Source organism: Sapajus apella, unplaced genomic scaffold (assembly GCF_009761245.1).
Source record: "Sapajus apella isolate SASKATOON/1434 unplaced genomic scaffold, GSC_monkey_1.0 scaffold61, whole genome shotgun sequence".
Taxonomy (NCBI): Eukaryota; Metazoa; Chordata; class Mammalia; order Primates; family Cebidae; genus Sapajus; species Sapajus apella.
Window position 1 is genome coordinate 153,074 of NW_022437001.1, and position 22,577 is coordinate 175,650.

General features: G+C 37.7%; 1 protein-coding gene and 1 pseudogene across 6 annotated transcripts in view; both read right to left on the bottom strand.

Moving 5' to 3' along the window:
* Positions 1 to 786: 786 nt before the first annotated feature.
* LOC116528944 lies at positions 787 to 2,277 on the bottom strand (annotated as a pseudogene). Its single transcript, XR_004259297.1, has one exon. The product of XR_004259297.1 is annotated as a fructose-bisphosphate aldolase A pseudogene (transcript).
* A 7,186-nt stretch (positions 2,278 to 9,463) lies between these two features.
* Positions 9,464 to 22,577, bottom strand: part of ARFIP1 (ADP ribosylation factor interacting protein 1) — a 120,155-nt gene continuing 107,041 nt past the window's right edge. For all 5 annotated transcript variants that reach the window (XM_032246399.1, XM_032246396.1, XM_032246400.1 and 2 more), the window contains one exon: positions 9,464 to 11,332. In XM_032246399.1, coding sequence (XP_032102290.1) covers positions 11,177 to 11,332 — 156 coding nt within the window. In that variant the 3' untranslated portion in view covers positions 9,464 to 11,176. The remainder of the gene's footprint in view (positions 11,333 to 22,577) is intronic.

Below are 22,577 nucleotides of genomic sequence, written 5' to 3' on the forward strand. Positions count from 1 at the left end.
CCAAAATTTGGAAACTATTTGTATTTTTAACATATGACAATAGACTTATTTGCATAAGTGCAATAACAATGTTTTCTTTTGTAACAGGACACAACTGGAGCCACAGGTTATTTTACCAAGGTCGACTGGAATGGCAAGCTTTCAGTTACAGTCTCCTTTAAGGAATCAAAGTTGACTTATAGGGTCAATAAAAGTCCCTTGGGAAAACTGGCTTCATACCCTGCCTACACAGTCCCTGTGGTAAGAATGTCACTTTCTGACAAGCCCAGGAACCCCAAGTTTTCTTGGGACCTCAAGGTGAGGAATTCAGCCAATTAATACAGGTATTTGCTAGCATAGGCTGGGCTTAGGGCATATAAAGTTGAATCTGAGATTCCTATGGAATAAAGTTCTAGCAAAGCCAATTAAAAAACAAAAACAAAAGGAGCCTACATGGCAAATAATTACCCTTGCTGACTTTATGCAAATACTCCAGCCAAGTATGATAAGACTAAAACTTATTTTGCAAATGAATTTGTCTTTGTCTTTAGTAAAAATGGGACTGGAGAAAGAATTATGTTTCAAAATAAACTATAGTACACCTGTTATTAGATTCTAGTCTTGCCTAATGTTTTTCCCTTTTTATTATTTTCTACAGTTTGGACTGAAATCTAAAACTTTTAATGGCTACAAGTCTCCAAAATAATGTTTTCAATTTTTTCCTTTCCTTTCCTTTTGTTCCTATTTTTTTCTGATTTGAAATCACTAAAAATTGTGCTGTACTTTCTTTCTCTCCCCCCCCCATGCCCCCCTTAAATAGCTGTTTATTGGCAGTGTGCTGGAAAGGGCGATGGAGTTAGCATTCACAGACGACACCACACATCACTGTCACAAGGGAGGCAAGAGTGTGGGCAAGCCAGTCTGGAGCCCCAGAGTAGGAGGCCCGCTCTTCAAGATATTGTGGGACGGGGCAGGGCCTGGAGTGTTGGGGTCAGCTTGGGAACACCTCCGCTTAGTAGGCGTGGTTAGAGATGAAGAAGGACTCGCTGGCAGCAGCCCCAGCCTGACCGCTTGGGGTGTACTTTCCTTGACAGGTGAGGCTGTTGGCCAGGGAGGGCTTGATGTACTCTTCCTGCGCCATCTTCTTGTTTTCCTTCTTCCCACCTCAGGCCTTCAGGGCAGAGGCCTGCAGGGCTCGGCCCTGGGAGAAGGTCAGGGCCCAGGGCTTCAGCAGGGGCCACTTGTTAATGGCGTTGAGGTTGATGGACGCCTGCTCCTCACTCTGGCCTCCAGAAAGGAAGGTGATCCCAGGGACAGTGGGGTGGGGGGGTGCGGGGGGGAATTGTGCAGCGCAGCGCTGTGACAGTCACCACGGCAATCTCCTCGTGAGAAAAATTCTGAGTGCAGGCGTGGCCTGGGGTAACCATGTTGGGCTTCAGCAAGGTGCCTTCCAGGTAGATGTGGTGGTCGCTCAGAGCCTTGTAGACAGCAGCCAGCACCTTCTCAGTCACATACTGACAGCGCTTCAAGTCATGGTCCCCAACAGGGTGGATTTCAGGCTTCACGATGGGCACAATGCCATTCTGCTGGCAGATACTGGCGTAACGGGCCAGGACATTTTCCATGGTGGCGAGGGCTGAGGGGGTGTGCTCCCCAATCTTCAGCACACAACGCCATTTGGCGAAGTCAGCGCCATCCTTCTTGTACTGGGCACAGCGCTCAGACAGCCCATCCAGCCCTTGGATGGTGGTCTCACCATTTGTCCCTGCCAAGGGGACCACGCCCTTGTCTACTTTGATGCCCACAACACCGCCCTTGGATTTGATAACTTGGGGGAATTGACGCCCATCATCAGCCTTCTGGTAGAGTGTCCTGTGGAAGAGGATGACGCCCCCGATGCAGGGGGTCATGCGGTCATCAGCTGTCAGCAGCAGCTGACAGTAGAAACTCAGGTTCTCCTCAGTGTTCTCGGTGCCAATGGACTGCAGCTGCTTGGCAATGCTCCCAGTGGACTCATCTGCAGCCAGGATGCCCTTGCCCAGGGCCACGATGTGGTGAGCGATGTCAGACAGCTCCTTCTTCTGCTCCGGGGTCAGCGCTGGATATTGGTAGGGCATGGTGCTGGTGGCAGCAAGTTCCTGGTACGGGAGAGGGGCGGGTGTGCGGGATGTGGCGCGGAGGACCGCAGGCTGGCGGGTGGACTCAGGGAGCGAACGCGGCACTCCACTCGTCACCAAGACCCCTTCTGCAGCGCGTTCCAAGAGGAACGCAGCCGAATCAGCCGCCTTGGAGGGGGCGGCGCAAGGGGCAGGCTGAGCTGTGCTTTCTTAAAGCCCTGAAAACTGAAGTGAAACAACTTAAACTTTAGTAGAAGATAACATCAGCCTATTTTCACACGTAAACCACTTTTATACCTGCTGCCTGCTAATATATGGACTTCAGAATAATATGGCCTATACTGATTTCCTAATATCTTCATTCTTTTTGTTTGTTGTTTTTTTCTCACTTTCTCCTCCTATTTTCTTTTTATAGGATGTGAGTCATCACAACCTGCTGAAAATGAGCTTTCCTAATAACATGGGACCTACCCATCTAGGAATGAACCATCTTAGCCATGAGAGATCAGATATAACTTGAGACCAGAGACTCATTTTCTTCTAAAGTGCTTTCTCCGAAAGATTTTAAAAAGAAAAAGGGGGAAATGTGAAAGGAAAATAAATTTTGAGACCCCCAAATCACTAAGCCAAAGGGAAAAGTAGAGCTGGGAAATGTGTTGTGCAAAACTGCTTCTCATGCTATTCCTAAATGAGATAGCTACAAAGATTAAAAAGCTACACACCTCCCTCACAGTTTGCACAGAAGGAAATTCCTTGTGGACAAAACAGACAGAACTCAAAGTCATCATCCCTCGGTTCACTGCAGCTTTGACATGGTTTGGGAAGAAGAGGGATGGATTGAGTTCTTTCTTCAGAAATTTCATGAAGTAAGCAGGCAAAGAGGATTAAGAATTGAAGCATGTAGCTTTGATCCTCCACTTCTTTTTTTTTTTTTTTTTTTTGGGACGGAGTTTCGCTCTTGTTACCCAGGCTGGAGTGCAATGACACGATCTCAGCTCACCGCAACCTCCGCCTCCTGGGTTCAGGCAATTCTCCTGCCTCAGCCTCCCAAAGTGCTGGGATTACAGGCTTGAGCCACCACGCCCGGCCAATCCTCCACTTATTTTAGGGCTGCACCAAAGCGTGGGGATGCCTGCTTTTAAATGAGACTAAGTGTGGCCTTGGTGAGACAATTACCTGTCTGTTACTGCTTGGGCTAAAGTGTTGCCATAAGCTAGGTGAACAGGATTCCAAAGAGGCTACTATAAGGAAAAATAAAATCATAATAATGAAAAGTCAGCAGACTAGAAATGAAATTAATCGTTGAAGCTAGTTTTCTACTAGTGAATGGGAATTCACATAAAAATGAGCTAAAAGAACTAAACAGGCCGAGTTCTTCCTAGAATAAATCAAGGTCAGTGTTGAGGTCACTGGAAAGGAAGTCTGGAGTGGCCTGGACTGAAGCTACTTGTGTTTGGGGAAAAAAGACTTGTTTTCATTGCTGTAGTCATAAGCATAAATAGTGACTCCAAAGGCTCGAAAACTCAAAAGACAGCACAACAGCCTCTTAGTAAGTCATTGTATTTTTTTTTTAAAGGACAAAGGGGCAAGTTAGGGCCACAGCTTACTATGAAGCTTTAATGCTTGCCTTTCCCTTGTGAGTTTAGGCAAGGTCTCTAACAGACACACACAAAATTTTGTCATTAGACATAGCTGTTCATTTGCAATTTCTAACAATTTTTTTTTCTCATTTTATCGCTGGCTTCATTGGAGAAAAATGCTAAAAGTTTCACAGAGAAAATATGGTGAGCCTTTTCAGAGAAACAAAATTTTGTGAAAAAAAATTGTTAGTGCCCACTTCAGGAATCATCTGACCCTCTTCGAGGTGTTAGAGGAATCAGGTGGTTAATGAAAGTCAACACAGGTAAGCTGACCAGTCATTCAGCAAATACTCGTTACTGTTTAAACTTACTTTTTTTTTTTTTTAAACTCACTTGATAGTACCTGTGATTACATAGTAACCATTGCCATGGTTAAAACTCAATTCTCCAAACTTTGCCTGGGTGTTTTTGCTACTTCTATTATTAATATAAACTAGTCAGAAAATTTTAATCCATAGTATTTTCTTTGTTCTTATGGGAAATGGGGTGGGGGAATAGGAAAAAGAATTTGAGAACAATGTAAATAAATATCCATTACTTATTTGAGAAATGCTTTAAAGAGTTAAGCAATTTTATTAATTTTAGAAGCGTGCATCAGAGAAAACTTGACCATCTCATAAAATATATATTTGGATTGGAAATAATCATTATTAAAACTTACCAATGCATATTTAAAGACTCTTAAGTTGTTATAGTAAATAAAGCTCTAAGCAGCTTAATTTAAAAAAAATTATACTAGTACTGAATAGTAGTAATATGCTTATTTACAAGAAGAGGGCAAAAAAATGGAGACAAAACCAACCAGCCTTATTGGGCTAAAAGAAAGTTAGTGTTTTGTTTTTGAACTTTACTTCCCTAGTACTTTCAAATAGCTATTTAGAAAGCATCAATTTGGGGCGAGAAGCAGGGGCTCATACCTGTAATCCAGCACTGTGGGAGGCTGAAGCAAGAGGATCGCTTGAGCCCCGGAATTTGAGACCAGCCTGGGCAACATGGCAAAACCCATCTCTACAAAAAATACAAAAACTAGTTGGGCATGATGGCATGTGCCTGTAGTAAATATAGTACTTTTTTTTTTGAAAAGCTTCAATTTGGAAGTGAGGTGAGGAGAAAAACAAGAGAAAAAGATCTAGTTTGGTGAATGCTTGTTTTTCTGCATGAAATCTTTTTATATAGTCATATCCTAAACTATTTCTGCCTCTTTGCTTATCCTGTTTCTGTACTCTTTACTGACAAACTGCTCAACTTTATACTTACTTGAATTTCTGTTTCCAGATACAAATCAATTTATCTCCCATGCTAGAGGAGAAATTCTAGTATCTGTAGCAGTGGAGCAAGTGGTGTCATTGTCTATACCAAAAACAGCCTCTGACTGCAACCCGGTGCAAGAGGAATGCTTTAGTGAGTCTTAATGACTTTCTGGACCAAACATCCTTTTTTTTTTTTTTAAATGTCATTATGAAAAACATTTTTAAAAAGAAAATATAAAAGACTAGTACTATGGAACCCCACGTATCCACCTACTTATTTCAACAATTGTTAACATTTTGCCATATTACTCTGACATCTTCTCTTTTTCTCTTCTAGCTTTCTCACCATATATGTGAATACATATGAATGCATGTATGTTTGCTGAGCCATTTAAAAGTAAACTGAAGACATCATGCTACTTTGGCTTTAAGTAGTTTGGGCATGCGTTCCTAGTAAAGCTGTTCCCCTACATTACCACAATATAATCATAACTAAAAAAATTAAACATAAGTTCCTAGCAGCATGAAATATACACTCAGGTAACTCAGTTCTTTTTCCAAATGTCTTATATAGCTATTCTTTTGAATTATCATCTCAAATCTTTGTTTTCTAACAGTATTACTAATATCTTTTGTGGTGGACTTTTTGAAGAGATCAAGCCAATTATGTTGTAGAATGTCTCAGATTCTGGATTTGTCCAGTTGATTCTTCTTGGTATAATTTAACTTGGTCCTTAGCCCCTTGTATCTTCTGTACACCGGAATTTAAGGTAAAATACTTGATTAGCTTCAGATTGAACAATTCCAGCAGAAATATGTGACAGTGTATAATTTATATCTCATTATATCCAAGGCGCAATGATTACTAGATTATACATGGCTTTAAATTTGATCACAATTTAGGTTGTTTTCCCCTTTCAAATGGAATCATTTGTAGGGTAATACTTAGGTATTATGGAAATAGTCTGTTTTCCCTTAATCTCTCACTTAATGATATAAGCATCCACTGGCCATCCCTGTGTGAATCAATTATTTTAGTCATGGTTGCAACATGGTGACTTCTCTATAATTCTGCCATTCTTTCTGTAGTAGAAAGAATTACATTACAGAAGAATGGTCATTTTAAAAACTGGTCACTCTTCTGTAAACATCCTAATGTCTTAGGTAACATCCCAACATTAATTTAGAATAAGTTATAAATGTACCGTCTTTTTTTGTACTCATTCAAACGAAATTGCAGTGCAAGCACTGAATGCTTTTCTGCATTTGAATTTTGGATCAAAAACAACACATTTTTATACACTGCTCCTTTGAATTAAGAACTATGCAAAGAGGCCAGGCGCTGTGGCTCATGCCTGAAATCCCAGCACTTTGGGAAGCCAAGGTGGGTGGATCACCTGAGGTTGGGACTTAGTCTGGCCAACATGGCAAAACCCCTTTTGTGTATCTCTGCTAGATACACAAAACTTAGCTGGGACTGAGCAACAGAGTGAGGCTCTGTCTTAAAAAAGAAAACTATGCAAGGAGTTGGGGATATAGGGTGAGTAAGACAGTCTACCCTGTGCCCTTAAGAGCTGAGTATCTAGATAATAAGTATATATTCCTCAAAGGAAAGGATAATTATCTGCCTGAGGCTTTAGGCAGTTTTTATAAAAAGCTTCCTAATGTAGAATCGGAAATCATTTAGGCAGAGAATAACAGTAAAGCAGCATATATAAATAATTTATCTTGAGTACTTTATTCGTTATTCTAAGGCTTCATAATTTTAAAACTTTTCAGGAAGGCCAACAAGATTATCTTCCTCTCACTACTCTATAATGTTCTACTCACATTTGAAACAAAAAGTTTTAGAGTTTGCTTCTTCTTTAGTAGAACATCAATAATCAAAGCTCCAAGATATAGTGAGATGTATATGGCTTACGTTTTCTCCCTTCTGTGCCCTAAGTTATTATATGAACATATATACTTGTACCAAAGGCAAAGTGATATGAAAGGCTAAGTCATAGAAAGTTATTTTTAAGATAACAAATCTTACATCTTCCTTATGAATCAGCAATTCACACAATATTTGACAGAGTTTACGGCAAAGCCTAGCTTGGACCCAAACAAAACTGTGGTTTTGCTTTCTGCGGAAGCTTCACTTGTTAAAAAAAACCAGAATGCTCAGTTCTGATAGCACACTAATCAATTAACTGCACAAAAGTAGAATTATGGTCCTCAGAATGGACGTAATTTCCTCATGTTTATAGTCTTTTTCCCTACCAGAGCTAGTACCAGACTAACAAGCAGTTCTCACTTAACATAAATAAACCACTAAGAATCAACTTTATTTCACGAAAACAAAGCTGAACTTCATAGTTTCCTGTACATTATGATGACCACTTGGCAATTTATTATAAAGGTCCATTTATGCTGGGAAAGCTGTTGAACAGGAAACCTTCAAGTGGAAACATAGAACTGAATTTAATGAAAGTCTTCAAAAAAATTGTTCGCATTGTCCTATTTTAATAGGTCCTGCTATACTGTAAAAATAGTAAAGGAACTGTGATCTTGGGAAATCTTTGAAATAATGCAAAATATAACTGGTCTTCTAATCAAAAATAGCCTACTCAAAACTGGATAGTTTTAGCTAATGTGAAAATTTGTACTCTTAAAGGGGGGGAATTAGATTTTTTTAAATGCCTAAATTTGGTTAGAATTGAGTGATCAAAGATTTCAGGTAGCTTCAATTCTCCCAGACAACTGAAAGGTTAAAAAAAGAAAGGAAAAAAAAAGAGGTACTGACAAAGGATTTTTAGGACTATTGCAAATATAAGTATTTAAGTGGTATTTCATGAAATTAGCATAAATTATACTTGAATGTTGCACTGAACTAGCAACTCAGATAATTTATTTTTCAAAACTAGTCATCTCCAGTGCAAACTAAAGGAGAATGGACACATTTTGAGGTACTTATTCTTTCAATTAACAGTTCCATGATTAGAAGAAATTTAACTGTAGTGTTTTCAATATATATGTTTACTTTATATAACACTTTTCAAGCTCACCTGATTTCTTTTGCAGAATATTGCAAGTTAAAGGTCAGTGGATAGAAAGGAAGGCATCTTGCATACTTTGCAATGTACCTAGCATGAAATCATCTGGGGGTAGTTGGATTTTTTTTTTTCCTCAACGGGAAAGACATTTAATACATATTAAACTTATCTAGAGAAGACACTTGACACTTTCGACACATTGATTTAATTATGCAGTTGAAATCGCAGGATTTAAAGGGGAATTCAAGTATATAGTTGCAAATACTCATCTGGCATTACATTTGGAGATGGGGGTTAGCAAAGTCAGTTTAACATATTTTGAAGCCTTGAAAGTTTCATCTGTAAAAAAAAAGTGTGTGACATAATCTCTAAGGAACCTTCTAGTTTCACACTCTATGGCATAAGCTTCAGTAACATTATCAGTGTGTTTTGAATATGGAAAAGATGCTTCTTAAATCTTAGATTTCAGCTAAATTGCTTCTGCAAACCCAGATAGTTCCTGAACCCTAAGATTTGGAAGCTTTGGGATGAAGAGTTTAATTTCGCAGACCAGTTCTTCAGTGTATTTTTTTTTTCTAGAATAACAACTTCTATTTTAATGAGCAACAAGCCAGCCATTTCCATCCATCCCCTGCTCCCACAACCTATATCCCCAAACTCTCCAGTTTGTGATTGTTCAGGTTTTATCTTCCTTTTTTCCCTTTAATTTAATGTATAATAGTACTAGCTTAAAAAATATATTAAACAGGCACATGTGTATGCTCTTACAGGTGTAAACTGGCACAGTCTTTCTTGAAAGCAAACAGGCAATATATTGCAAAGTCTTAAAAGTGTGTATATAATTTTGAGAGCCCATTTTCACTTCTAGAAATATAACCTAAGGGAATAAGTAGGTAGGAGCGCAAAGATGTAAATGTATGTTATATTAAAGGATATTCAAAATAGATCTTGTAATATAAAAATCCAAAACTAAAATATCCAACTTCAGAGGTGTTGGGTGGCTCCAAGTACTCACTTGGGAAGGTACTTATTATCTTCTATGACTTGAAATTTTCTTCTAATTCTTTTCTATAATGAACATAAATTACATTCCTAACAAAGTAAATGTATTGCTGGCTAAATATATTAATTTACTTTTTCTTTTGCTCATGTACCCACTATCAGAATCACTGATATTTTAAATTTATTCTGAAAAAAAAAAAAAAATCAATCCATGAAACTGTTTAGCTCCTTAGGTAACGTAACTGTTATTGAAATGTCGTTAAGACTGGACATGTTCAGCTCTCAAGAGATTCACATTGAGAAAAAAACATAGCTTACTGAGCTAAAACAATTATAAGTGACAGAAGCACCATTTATTTTAAAGTTCAGAAAAGACAAATCGTGTGTCTTCAGAATTTCCAAATATATACTTCTTAAACTATGAAGGGTCAGAGAAAAAATTTACTGCAGCAAACACTTTTAATAAGAATACAAAATTCACACCAGAGGCACATTCTGGGGAATGTAAATGAACTATCACAAGTAGTAATTCTGCTGGAAGAATAAAATAAGGCTCTCTGAGTAAAAATATACAGGAAGGAATGATTTAAAATAGGTTTATGATTTACAATCACATTACATTGTATTAAGCACTCAAAACAGGCATATTAATTAAAAAGCCAGCTAAAAGGCATTTGAACATATATAACAAATCTTACAGTCCACAAAGTTCATGTATAACAGTAATTTTAAGTACTTCATTTTAACACAGAAGAAATGAACAGGTGAGGGATACCTCTCAAAATATTAATTTATGTCTATGACAAAAATGAAAAGAGCTTTACATTGAAAATGGATTACGTTGCTGATAGAACCATGTAGTGGACAGGGCAACCACATTAACACAAAACCAATAGTACGGAGCAACTAAAACAGTACTGGCCTTTCCAATCCTTTCTTTCTGCTACGACCACACTGTCCCAAATTACCTCTTCATTACCCAAATCAAAGAATCCTTCCGTTTTCCCATTCCTCAAAAGGAATGAAGAAAAACCAAAGAGCAAACTCAAAAGTTGATTTTTACCATAAACCTCAAATGTGGCTTAATGAGTACAAAGAAACCCAACATTTATACATAGTGCTCCTTTCCATGGAAGGAATAGACACATCAAACATTATCCAACAGGGGCTTCTTTATGGATTTTCTACATTGGTTGAACAAGAATTACTGTATCTGAGAAGGCACGTTATCTGTGATTTAAGGCTTAAACGGTATTGTTACATATGGAAGTCAATAAGAGCTGTCTACATATTCACTTCTATCAAAATGGAACCAACCCAAAAACTAGTTTTCTAAGTACAGATTTCTACTTGAGAAACCACGAAGAATTTCCATTCCCACATCCACCTGTCAGAAAAAAAAAAAATTCCCTTAAGCAGGTTTCGTTATGAACCACAAGAAACTGCAAATGCAACTGTCCAATGACTTTGGGTGAAGAAATTCAGAAGCTTAAAAGTCTCACAGAAATGACAGTGTCATTTCTGTGTCTTTAAAAATAGTCTAAACAAAATTACAATGGTACAGATTCATTTTTAAAAAGATATTTGCCACAACTCCACAAGCTAATCAGTCATTCAATAGAGCTGCTGCCTCTATGTGGACGCTGCAGGAACACCATATAACTTTACTCTGCAAAATAGTTTCTTTTTTCTTTAATACATGAAAATGAATCTCTTAAAGATGTTTAATATATTCATATATAAAATATCTGATGTTGATACAAATCATGTAAACCTCCCTTTGGAAAAGTTACAATTGGCCCTCATTTCCAGGACCAAAAACCTTGAATTTTTATCTTGTCAGTGCAAATCTATATTAGATGTTTTCAAACTACAGAAATAGCCATCAACCCTCACAATACAAAAGGATTTCTCAAAAAGGAAAATTATTGTGTTCAGATTATAGAAACTATGTCTACATTAAAACCACCCACCTTCCCATCAAATTTAACAGTTCAATTGTTAAAGTATGAAAAAGGGAAAAATTAAAGCTGTTTGTGCAAGACCACTACAATGGCTGTCACCCCTCCCACTTCCCCCAACTCTGCTTAATTCTTGTTAAGTTTGTTTAGAAATATAACAATGCGACTTTCTTTTTATTTTCTGGTGTGATTTTACTGTTCTTCAAGCCAAGATGGGGCATCCACTCCAGGGGTTTTCAATTTGATATGGAACTGTTTAAGTGTCTGTTCAAGCTGCTTCTGATTCCCAGCAAAGTAAGCGGCAATGGCATTGTGGAAAAGGACCAGCTGATTGTGCAATACTTTAACCTGTGGACAGGGCAGAATTACAAGACCAAGCATTAACACCAATAACAATAAAATAGAGGGTGATTTATTACATTCCTTAATTAAAGAGTATATCTCTCTTGAAGAAAAGCTGGTTTAATAATGACCAAGTATTTCACACATACCAAGTGTACACTGACTTTTTAATTACCCTAAAGAGAATAGGTCAGTTTTAAGATGCCAAAATATATACCCTGTTAACCATTTTCAAACATTGAGAAGATTAATTAAAAATATCATTAAATCCTCATCAAACTAAGTATATTCAAAATCATGTGAGATATCAAAAAGGAAAAATTATACATAATTACTATACAATGTATGAATAGTAAACATGGACATCATTAAGTCTAAGCTTTATGTAAGCCAAGTAGCCTGGATACTTTTGGATAGTGACTTTCTTTGTAAAGAATCAAGCAAGTAGCAAGTGTTGCCCAGAAAATCAATTTACTTAAAGCTCAGATGACTCTCAATTATTTTCAACTGCCTATTGCTTCTGCTGATATGAAGAGTATATTTTAACCAAGTCATACTATCTCTGTAAGTCTTTCTTAAAGAGATAATGCATCAAAAAAATTTACAAATTGTTTCCTAAGGTTGTTTTTCTTTTGTTTTGTTTTGTTTTTTGAGACAGAGTCTTGCTCTGTCGCCCAGGCTGTTGTGCAATGGCGGAATCGTGGCTCACTGCAACGTCTGCCTCCAGGGTTCAAGAGATTCTCATGTCTCAGCCTCCCGAGTAGCTGGGATTACAAACGTGCACCAACATGCCTGGCTAATTTTTGGCCAATTACATCTGAGAAGATATCCAGCCTCATTAGGAAATAGGAAAATGCAAATTAAAACTAACATGGAACACCACTTTATACCCTCCACATTAGAAAAACGAAATAACAACTCATATACACCATTGACGGGTGTATAAATATATACAACTGTTTTTGAAAACAATCTGGCATTAACTAGTGAAATGAAAGATACAAATACCCTATGCAATAGTAATTTTACACCTAAGAATCTGCCCTAGAAAAACTTGCATGTGTGTTTCATGAAACATGTATATTCATGTTCATGGCAGCACTGTTTTTAGCATTAAAAAAGCAAGAAAACCATCACAAAATTGTATATACAGAACAGATAGAGTGGTTTCTCAATGCAATGGGGATACTATATAGGAGTAAACATAAGTGAACTGCAGCTACATGCATCAACATGGATGAAACTCATGTCTCAGCCTCCAGAGTAGCTGGGATTACAAACATGCACCAACATGCCTGGCTAATTTTTGTATTTTTAGTAGAGACGGGGTTTCACCATGTTGACCAGGCTGGTCTTGAACTCCTGACCTGAGGTGATCCGCCTGCCTTGGCCTCCCAAAGTGCTGGGATTACAGGCGTGAGTCACTGCGCCCAGCCATCTGAGGTCTGACTTACAACTGTAAAATGTTGAGTATCAGGTCAAGCAAAACAGTTTGCAAAACATCCGTGATAGGTGTTCAAAAACATACATAACTGAATATATTCATATGTGCAAAACTATAAAGAAAACCAACAGGAACAATAAATAAATTCAGAATAGGGTTATAGAGGGAGCAGAGTAGAGAGGATAAAGCAAAGAAAAAGCACAAAGTATGCTTCAAAATTATTAATAATGTTTTGTTTCTTAACTTGGGTGGTGGCAACATGGCTGACTTTTTTTTGCTATTTTTGTTACTTTATATTTTGTCTGTATGTTAAACACTCTTTTATTAAAAAGGGGAAAAGATTATGAGAGCCAACGTCCATTTATATCAACTTTGTTGAAGACTTGCATTGTTCACAAAGTTCTAATAAACTACAGACATCCCATTTTATATTCAGAGGTGGTGAAAAAACCACCTAAAATGTTAATTGCCTCCACTCACATATTAAATATTACAGAGGGTCTGTTATGTGTCAGGCACTACTCTAGGCGTTGGGAATGCAAACAATTTACAAAACAGGCAAACACTTCTTCTCAAAAGAAGTTTATGTTCTATTGAGGGAAGACAGAAACATTTAACATATATAATTTGTTAGATGGTGATACACGTTACAGAGAAAACTAAAGCAGCAATGAGGAATGTGAGATGTATGTACAGGTGACGCAGTAGTAATTTAAATAGGAAGGGCTCACTGAGGTAACAGCTGAATACAGATTTAAGGAAGTGAGAGAATAAAGTTATCTGGAAGAAAAACGTTCCAGACAGAGGAAATAGCAAGTTCAAATGGCCTGAGGTAGGCAGTGTGCTTGGTATATTTGAGAAGCACCAACAAGGCCTGTATGACTGTAACAGAGTCAGTAAGGGCCTGGTAATGTGGTAAGGTAGGTAATGGGTGGCTAGATGGTGCAGGCCCTTAGGTATCATTATAACGATCTGGCTCCTTCTCTGAGTGAGATGAAAAGCCACTGGTAGGTTATGAGCTGAAAAATGACAATATTTGACTTAATTTAATAAATATGCAAAGGTAGAAGTATAGAGAGACCTATTAGAATATTACAGCAATAAACTGGGTGAGATAATTATGGCTTGGACTACAGTGGTAAAAGAGGAGACAGTGAGAAGAGGTGGGATTCTGAATATAATGTGAAGATGAAGCCAACGGAATTTGACAACAGATCAAGATGGGAAATGACAGAAACAGAGAACACTCAAAGATGTGCCAAGAGTTTTGCCCAGGCAACTGAAAGAATGAAGTTGCATTTACAGAAATGGCAAAGACTGTGAGAGGGACAGGCATGGAAGAAGGGAAACGATAGATATTAACAGCTTAGTTTTGGACATGTTTGAGACACCTCTTAAAATAGCAGTTTGGGCTAGAGTTGTAATTTGGGAGTACTTAATATACAGATGATATTTAAAGCCACATGACTAGGTAAGTTCATAAGAGAGTAGACACAGAAGTGATTCAAGGATTAATTCATGGAAAATGAAGCTTGACCCTTATATCTCAAAATATATACAAAATTTAAGTTGAAATGGATCATGGGCTTAAGTGTCAGGGCTAAAGCTACAAAAACTTATAGAAAAAAAAATAAGAGAAAATCTTAATGATCTTTGGTTTGGCAAAGAGTTTTAAACAATATACACAAAGCATAAATTATAAATGAAAAAATCAATAAATTGGACTTCATGAAAATTTCTCTTTTCAAAAGACATAAAAATGAAAAAGTCAGTCATATATTTGGAGAAAATATTTGCAAAACAGGTATCGAAGAACTTGATTCTAGAATATATAAAGAATTATTGGTTGGGCAGTGTCTCATGCCTATAATCCCAGAACTTTGGGAGGCCAAGGTGTGCAGATCACTTGAGGTCAGGAGTTTGAGACCAGCCTGGCCAACATGATGAAACCCTGTCTCTACTAAAAATATAAAAATTAGCAGGTGTGGTAGCGGGCACTTGTAATCCCAGCTACTCCTACTCAAGATGCTGAGGCAAGAGAATTGCTTGAACCTGGGAGGCAGAGATTGCAGTGTAATCCCAGCTACTCCTACTTGGGAGGCTGAGGCAGGAGAATCGCTTGAACCCGGGAGGTGGAGACTGCAGTCAGGTGAGATCGCACTACTGGACTCCAGCCTGGGCGACAGAGTAAAACTCTGTCTCAAAAAAAAAAAAAAAAAAAAAAAGAATTCTTGCAATCGAATAAGAACAACCTAACCAAAAAAGAGGAAAATACAGATGGCAAATAAGCACATAAAAAGATGCTCAACATCTTTATTTATTAGGAAAATCCAAATTAAAAACCACAATGAGATGTTACTACACATCCACTAGAATGGCTAAAATTAAAAACCTTGACCATACCTTATTGACCAGAATGCAGGGCAACTGAAACTCTCATACACAATTGTTGGGATTGCAAAATGGTATAAATATCTTAGAAAAGTTTGTCAGTTTCTTAAAAACTTACATGTACCTACTAGTGTAACATAATTATGCCACTCCCAGGTATTTGCCTAAGATAAATGAAAGTTGAGACTTCTACATGAAAGTTCATAATAGCTATAGTTGTAATAGCTTAAAACTGAAACAACCCAAATGTTCATCAACCATTTCACGCCAGTCAGAATGGCAATTATTAAAAAGTCAAGAAACAACAGGTGTTGGCAAGGCTGTGGAGAAATAGGAATGCTTTTACACTGTTGGCGGCAATGTAAGTTAGTTCAACCATTGTGGAAGATAGTGTGGTGATTCCTCAAGGATCTAGAACCAGAAATACCATTTGACCCAGCAATCCCATTACTGGCTCTATACCCAAAGGAATATAAATCATTCTATTATAAAGTTACATGCGCATATATGTTTACTGCAGCACTATTTGCAATAGCAAAGACATGGAATACACCCAAATGCCCATCAATGATAGACTGGATAAAGAAATTGTGGTATATATACACCATGAAATACTATACAGCCATAAAAAGGAACAAGATCATGTTCTTTAGAGGGACACAGATATAGCTGAAAGCCATCATCCTTAGCAAACTAACACAGGAACAGAAAACCAAACACTGCATGTCCTTACTCATAGTGGGAGCTGAAAATGAGAACACATGGACACAGGGAGGGGAACAACATACACTGGAGCCTGTAGGGAGTGTTGCCAGAGGAGGGAGAGCATTAGGATAAATAGCTAATGCATTCAAGGCTTAATATCTAGGTGATGGGTTAATAGCTGCAGCAAACCATCATGGCACAAGTTTACCTATGTAACAAACTTGCACATCTTGCATGTTTACCGATGAACTTAAAATGAAAGTAACTTAAAAAAGAAGAATTTTAACTTCCAATCTTTTAGAATTAGTGGAGAGAATAAAAGCAGAGCATGGCATTTAATTCATGTGCTGGCCTTGGAGAGAGCTGCTGTAACAGTCTAGAAAGTTAGAGAGTCAGAAAGAAAGTGGGAAGGGCATCCAAAAATTTTTAACCCTGAAAATGTCAATATAAGTCAGTTTGTTTCCCCACCCCTGTGTAGCTGACTAAACACAGAGAGGCAGCTCCTTTTGTAGCTGAGGAAGACTCGGTTAAATAATTTGACTAAGGTTAGACAGCTAGGTGATAGATGGATTGGGATTTGGGGAACTCAGGAATGTCTTACTCCAAGCCTGATCCATATCCTTTCACCTATTCTAAACTGCCTCTATTCATGGGCAACAAATTTTAGAAAGTTTTTAAACAAAATTTGAAACAGACAAGAAAGAGCAGCAGAGCACCTAAGGAAAAGTGGTGGTGTAGAAAAGATACACAGCACTTTAACCTTGTCCCCAATTTTGTCTCTAGCCCTGAAGCTGTATTAAACATCCTTGGGACAAGGATCTAACACAGGATTGTAGCAGATGAAAGAAATAAAAGTTAATTCTTGCTAAAACGAGGAAGATTAATAAAACAAACTTTCATATAATCTTCCCATATTTACAGAGTAGGAAAAAGTCTTGATCGAATATTTATGTCCTCAGTTAGAAATTATTTAAAATATAAAATATTAGTACAACAGAAAGACAGATTTAAAACAGGAGCAAAAGAAGAAGTAACAATTATAATGGAATGGTGGCAAATTTGACAAATTTTAAAAACCTATCAGAAACAATTACAGTAATTTAGAAATACACTAAATCATTACAAACTCACTTATGAAGAACTTTCATAAAGATCTGTCAAACAATGAGCAAAACCACTAGAGCAACATCTACTGAGTGACCTAAACATACCATGCAATACTTTATTTGTTAAAGGGCAAAGCAAACTCCAACACTGACTACTAAGGCAGAAAGACAGGTTGGAGTTTTAAATAGAAACTAGTAGGTAACTGAAATTTAAGAGCAGGACTGATAGATGATGCCAAGTAGATTATACTGAAAACTTTCATGTATCAGTAGAATATAAATAACATTTACAAAGTTACTGAGTGAAAAAACTAATGATAAACATTACCTTGTAGACATTAAAACTATTTAAAAGGCAGTTTCCTTCTACCAAATAAACTTTTTTCTAAATAAAATTTAATTATATAACCTTCTCGTTTAGAGGCACTAAATTTTTTTTAAAAAGCAATTTCTTATTAAAATAAGTTGTCTTCATATATTTAGGTTGGTGCAAAAGTGATTGCAGTTTTTGCCATTACTTTCAATGGTAAAACCTGCAATTACTTTTGTACCAACCTAATATTTATGGTTAAGTTCTTCAAAGTAGTTATCGTTTTTTCCCAATAATTCTATGAAACAGGAGTTTGGCTGGGCATGGTGGCTCATGCCTGTAATCCCAGCACTTTCGGAGTTCGAGGCGCAAGGATCATGAGGTCAGGAGTTCGAGACTAGCCTGGCGAACATATTGAAACTTCACCTCTTTGAAAAATACAAAAATTAGCCAAGTGTGGTGGCATATGCCTGTAGTTCCAGCTGCTTGGGAGGCTGAGTCAGAAGAATCGCTTGAACCCAAGAGGCAGAAGTTGCAGTGAGCCAAGATCAGGCCATTGCACTCCAGCCTGGGTGACAAGAGTGAGACGGCAAAAAGAAAAAAAAAAAAAAAGCAACTACTGGTTGAGAAAGAGAAACACTATCAAAAATATGGGTGTGGGCATTGGAAAGGGAGTGAGGGAAGCAAAGACAAATATGAGCTACAAGTAGTGTAGAAGGATAGTTTTTTTTTTAATTTTTCTGACTCATTGGGATAGGTTTCAACAAATCACCGATAAGTAGAGGGTTAAAAAAAAAAAAAAGAGTCCTTACAGAAGGAAAAAAAAAAAAAGGCAGTTCTCTGTTCTGAAGAGAAGATAACTGATGAAACATTATCTATAGACTGCAGTAATAGCAGGTCACAGAACTGTGGTGATGTCTTATAATTCTTTATCCAGGAATTAGATACATTGAAGAGAAGATAATTGATGAAACATTATCTATAGACTCCAGTAACAGCAGGTTACAGAACTGTGGTGATGTCTTATAATTCTTTATCCAAGAATTAGATATGTTAAAATTCTGAAGGCGGAAATTTTCTCACCTTTAGCAAAAACAGTCTATCGCCTTTTTTGTTCTATGATTTTAGTGTTGGTTCCCGCCCATCAATCCATCCCTCACTTGTCCCTCTGCCCATTTCTCCCTCCTTTCCTTCATTCCAAGAGCTCCAAGTTTAGACGTAATCAATACAGCTTCTGTTTTCCAAGGTAATCTTTCCATCTTCTCTCTCTGCTATCTTAAAAATCTTAACCTTGGGCAGCATTACAGCACTGTATTATACTAAACTAAAAAAGCAGGGCTGTGGAGTCAGAGAGATCTAGATTTTAATCTTGGTCTGGTTATGAGACTTTGAACAAACTACTTAACCTCTCTGAAGCCCAGTATTATCATCTGTGCACTGGTATATACTCATCTAGATGTAGATATTATAGTATATAAAAATCATTATAGCAAGAATCTTCCATTTACAGATTACAGTACTCAAAGATTAGTGTCTATCCACTAACTCAATACTCAATGTAGGGAGGCAATGCTCTACAGATGCATCCATGGAGCTCACCTATAGGCGGAAAAACACCAGCAGGCAATCACAACATACTATGATATGTGCTTTCACTGGAGAAAGGCCTGAGCATTATGGGGAGGAGGGAGTGATGAACACACTTTCAAGCAGGCATAGAAAACATAAATATCGGCCGGGTGCGGTGGCTCACGCCTGTAATCCCAGCACTTTGGAAGGCCCAGGCGGGTGGATCACGAGGTCAAGAGATCGAGACCATCCTGGTCAACATAGTGAAACCCCGTCTCTACTAAAAATACAAAAAATCAGCTGGGCATGGTGGCGCATGCCTGTAATCCCAGCCACTCAGGAGGCTGAGGCAGGAGAATTGCCTGAACCCAGGAGGCGGAGGTTGCAGTGAGCCGAGATCGCGCCACTGAACTCCAGCCTGGGCAACAAGAGCGAAACTCCGTCTCAAAAAAAAGAAAACATAAATATCATAAATTACCATCTGCTCTCCTAGTCCAAAATCAATTTGGGTACAGAAGAGTAGGTAAGGAATTGGGTATTTCATTTCATCAATCAGGGGAGAAATATAAAGTTATTTCAAAAAAAGTTTGGAGAATGCTATTAACCTAACAGAGAAGTCTGACAATCATGGACTTGACAGCACTGAATACTCTTTACAAACACACAGAAGTCCAGTCACAGAGTAGGGGGTAGTGAGATTCCAGGAACAGCATGGGAGGCCACAGGGCATAGAAAGAGGAGGGGATCCCACCAATGCTTTCTTTTTTAATCATCCTATAACTTCTCTCAGATCTTTACCCCATTCCTGATCTCAAGTTCAGAATTAGTCCCTGTCCCTTGAGTACTCATAAATCCCTATGAAATCCACAAAAAAGGGATAAATATGTAGGCAGGTGTGGGAGGGGATGAAGAGAATCATGAATTCCGTATTTAGATAACAAGAAACAGAAAGCTCAGGTATCCAGATCTGCTGGAGCTAGCTGCTAAGTGACAAAATGGGACCAAGTCACCACAAGGATCAGCAGATCCTGTGTTCACCGGCCTTTGGACACTGGGCAATAGGAACTAACCAAAGGCCCATCCAATGGAAAAGCTTTATCAAAATTGTTATGATAAAACAATTACTCTTCTTTTTAAAAAGCCTGTAAGTAGTATGCTGTGCAGACCCTGTGCTCACTGGCCTTTGGACACTGGGCAATAGGAACTAGTCAAACCAATGGCCCATCAGAAATACAATTACTCAGAAATACTAATAAAAGGTTTTACTTTTGAGCAAACTGAGGGAAGCATAACTACTTGGAACTAAAAAAGTATAGCAATGTCACAGCCATAAGCACCAGCACCATCATCAACCGCACAACCAATGCAGTTATCAGTAATCTGTTCAAGTACCACACTGATCACTTAAGAAGTCAGCTTTATCACAAAACCTGGCAAACCAACTTAGATAATACCAAAGGCTGGCAAAATAAGTGAAATGTGATCTGAAGAATAGACATGTATCAACCGTTAGAACAGACACATCACAGCAATAATGATTAAATTTTTATAAGTGAATTCTTTTCACTCAAAGTGAAAGGAACAATTCCCTCATCTCCAACATATACAGCAGAATAAGAAACTATAATCCTACTCTACAACAAGTTGATCACTTCTGACCAAAAATGGTTAGAAAATACGTAAGTAGCTTATGATTGCCGAAAAGAAGCAAGTCTATAAGAACAGGAATTCATGATTATAAAGCTATCCTTCCTGGAAAGCTTTTCAATATTGAATACAAAATACTACTCCCTTACAAAAATTGTCATGTCAGAATCTTAGCACAACTGACAAAAAAACTACATGAATTGGTAAGGTGTGCTTCTCCCCAGCATCCACTCAGGCTTTCATCCCTATTCACTCTTCAACACTTACAATTACCTTGATTGATTCCAAACAGGTATGGGTTGCATGAATCCAGTTTCAAAATTAGCCCATGACTCTCAATTCTTTTTCGTTGTATGGTTTATACAAAGTTAATTTCTGCCTCATTTCTAAAGGGAGAAAGGAGGCAATGCAAACCACAGCAAATTTTTCCTCCTCCATGGGGGTTTAGAAAGACAAGCCACTAACAGCAGCAAATGTTGCACCATATGTGAAAATATTTTCTTCTATCAGTGAAAGGTACGATATCACACTATTTCTACTCTGTCATTTAAGAATGATGTTGCAACAGAACTCATATTCTAAGTTAACTTTTTCTATTTTCACCAACACAGAATTGATCATCTAATTTTGAGCTAAGAGGAAAATTAAAGACTCTATATTTGGGAAATACAAATCTATTTTAAGTCTCATTTTGGAAAAAAGATAAGGCATAGTATTTAAAAAACATTTTCTAGCTAACTTATTTTCCTATCCATTTAAAAGTATTATTTTTTTGAATAGGTAAGACATATGTGTGGTTCAAAATTAAAAAGATACCAAAAGTATACAATGAGAGGTTTCATTTTCATTCCTCTTTCCACTTACCCTGCTCCCTCTATAGGTAACTGATTTTGTTAGTTAATCCTTCCAATTTTTCTTTATGCAAATACAAGAAAATATGATTATACATTCTTCTTTCTTTTCTAACACAAAAGATACTACATAATAAACATTACTTTGTACTTTGCTCTTTTAACTGTATGTCCTGAGGATCTTTCTATTATTAGCATTCTCATTTTTTTAAACAGCTGCGAAGTATTTCACTGTATGAACAAACCAGTTTATTAAATTAGTCCTTTACTGCTGAGTTCTTTCACTGAGTTCCTTCTCATCTTTTAATATAAGAAGTGATGTTGCAATGAATAACCTTGTACCTAAGTCATTTTATCTTTGTTTAGGCCCTAAACTACCTTTCTAGCTCCATCCAGTGCTATTCTCCCCTGTCCCCATTAAGCTCCAGCCTCACTGACCATCAACATACGCTGTTTCTTGTATTTTAAATCTCCTCCCATCACACACCTTTATTCCTCTCTTTGGAATTTGGCCCCAATGTCACTGCCTCAGGGAAGCCTTCCATGATGTCCCCCAACACACCTGGCCAAGTCCCCTGTATACTGACATAACATTTCTGTTTTCCCTTCATCACACTTACCATAGCTTGTATATGTAATTGTTTGCTTAATGCCTACTTGACTATAACCTCTATGAGTGTAAGACTATTATACCTCTATTACCTAACTCAGTGACTGGCACATAAAAAGCAATCCACAAGAACTGGTATGGCAGCTCACACCTGTAATCCTAGTTCTTTGGGAGGCTGAGGCAAAAGGACTGCTTGAGGCCAGGAGTTTGAAAATAGCCTGGGCAACATAGTGAGATTCTGTCTCTACAAAAAATAAAAAAATTATCCAGGCATGGTGGCACATGCCTGTCATCCCAGCTACTCTAGAGGCTGAAGTGGAAGGACTACTTGAGCTTGGGAGGTTGAGGCTGCAGTGGGCCCTGATCACACTACTGTACTCTAGCCTGGATGACAGAACAAAACTCTAACTCAAAAAGAAAAAAAAAAAGGAAAAACAAAAAATCAGCCAAGTGCAGTGGCATGTATCAGTACTCTCAGCTACTTGGAAGGCTGTGATCGGAGGATCATTTAAGGCCAGGAGTTCGAGGCTACAGTAAGCACCACTGCACTCCAGCCTGGGCCACACAGTGAGACCTTGTCTCAAATAAATAAATACATACATAAATGAATGAATAAAT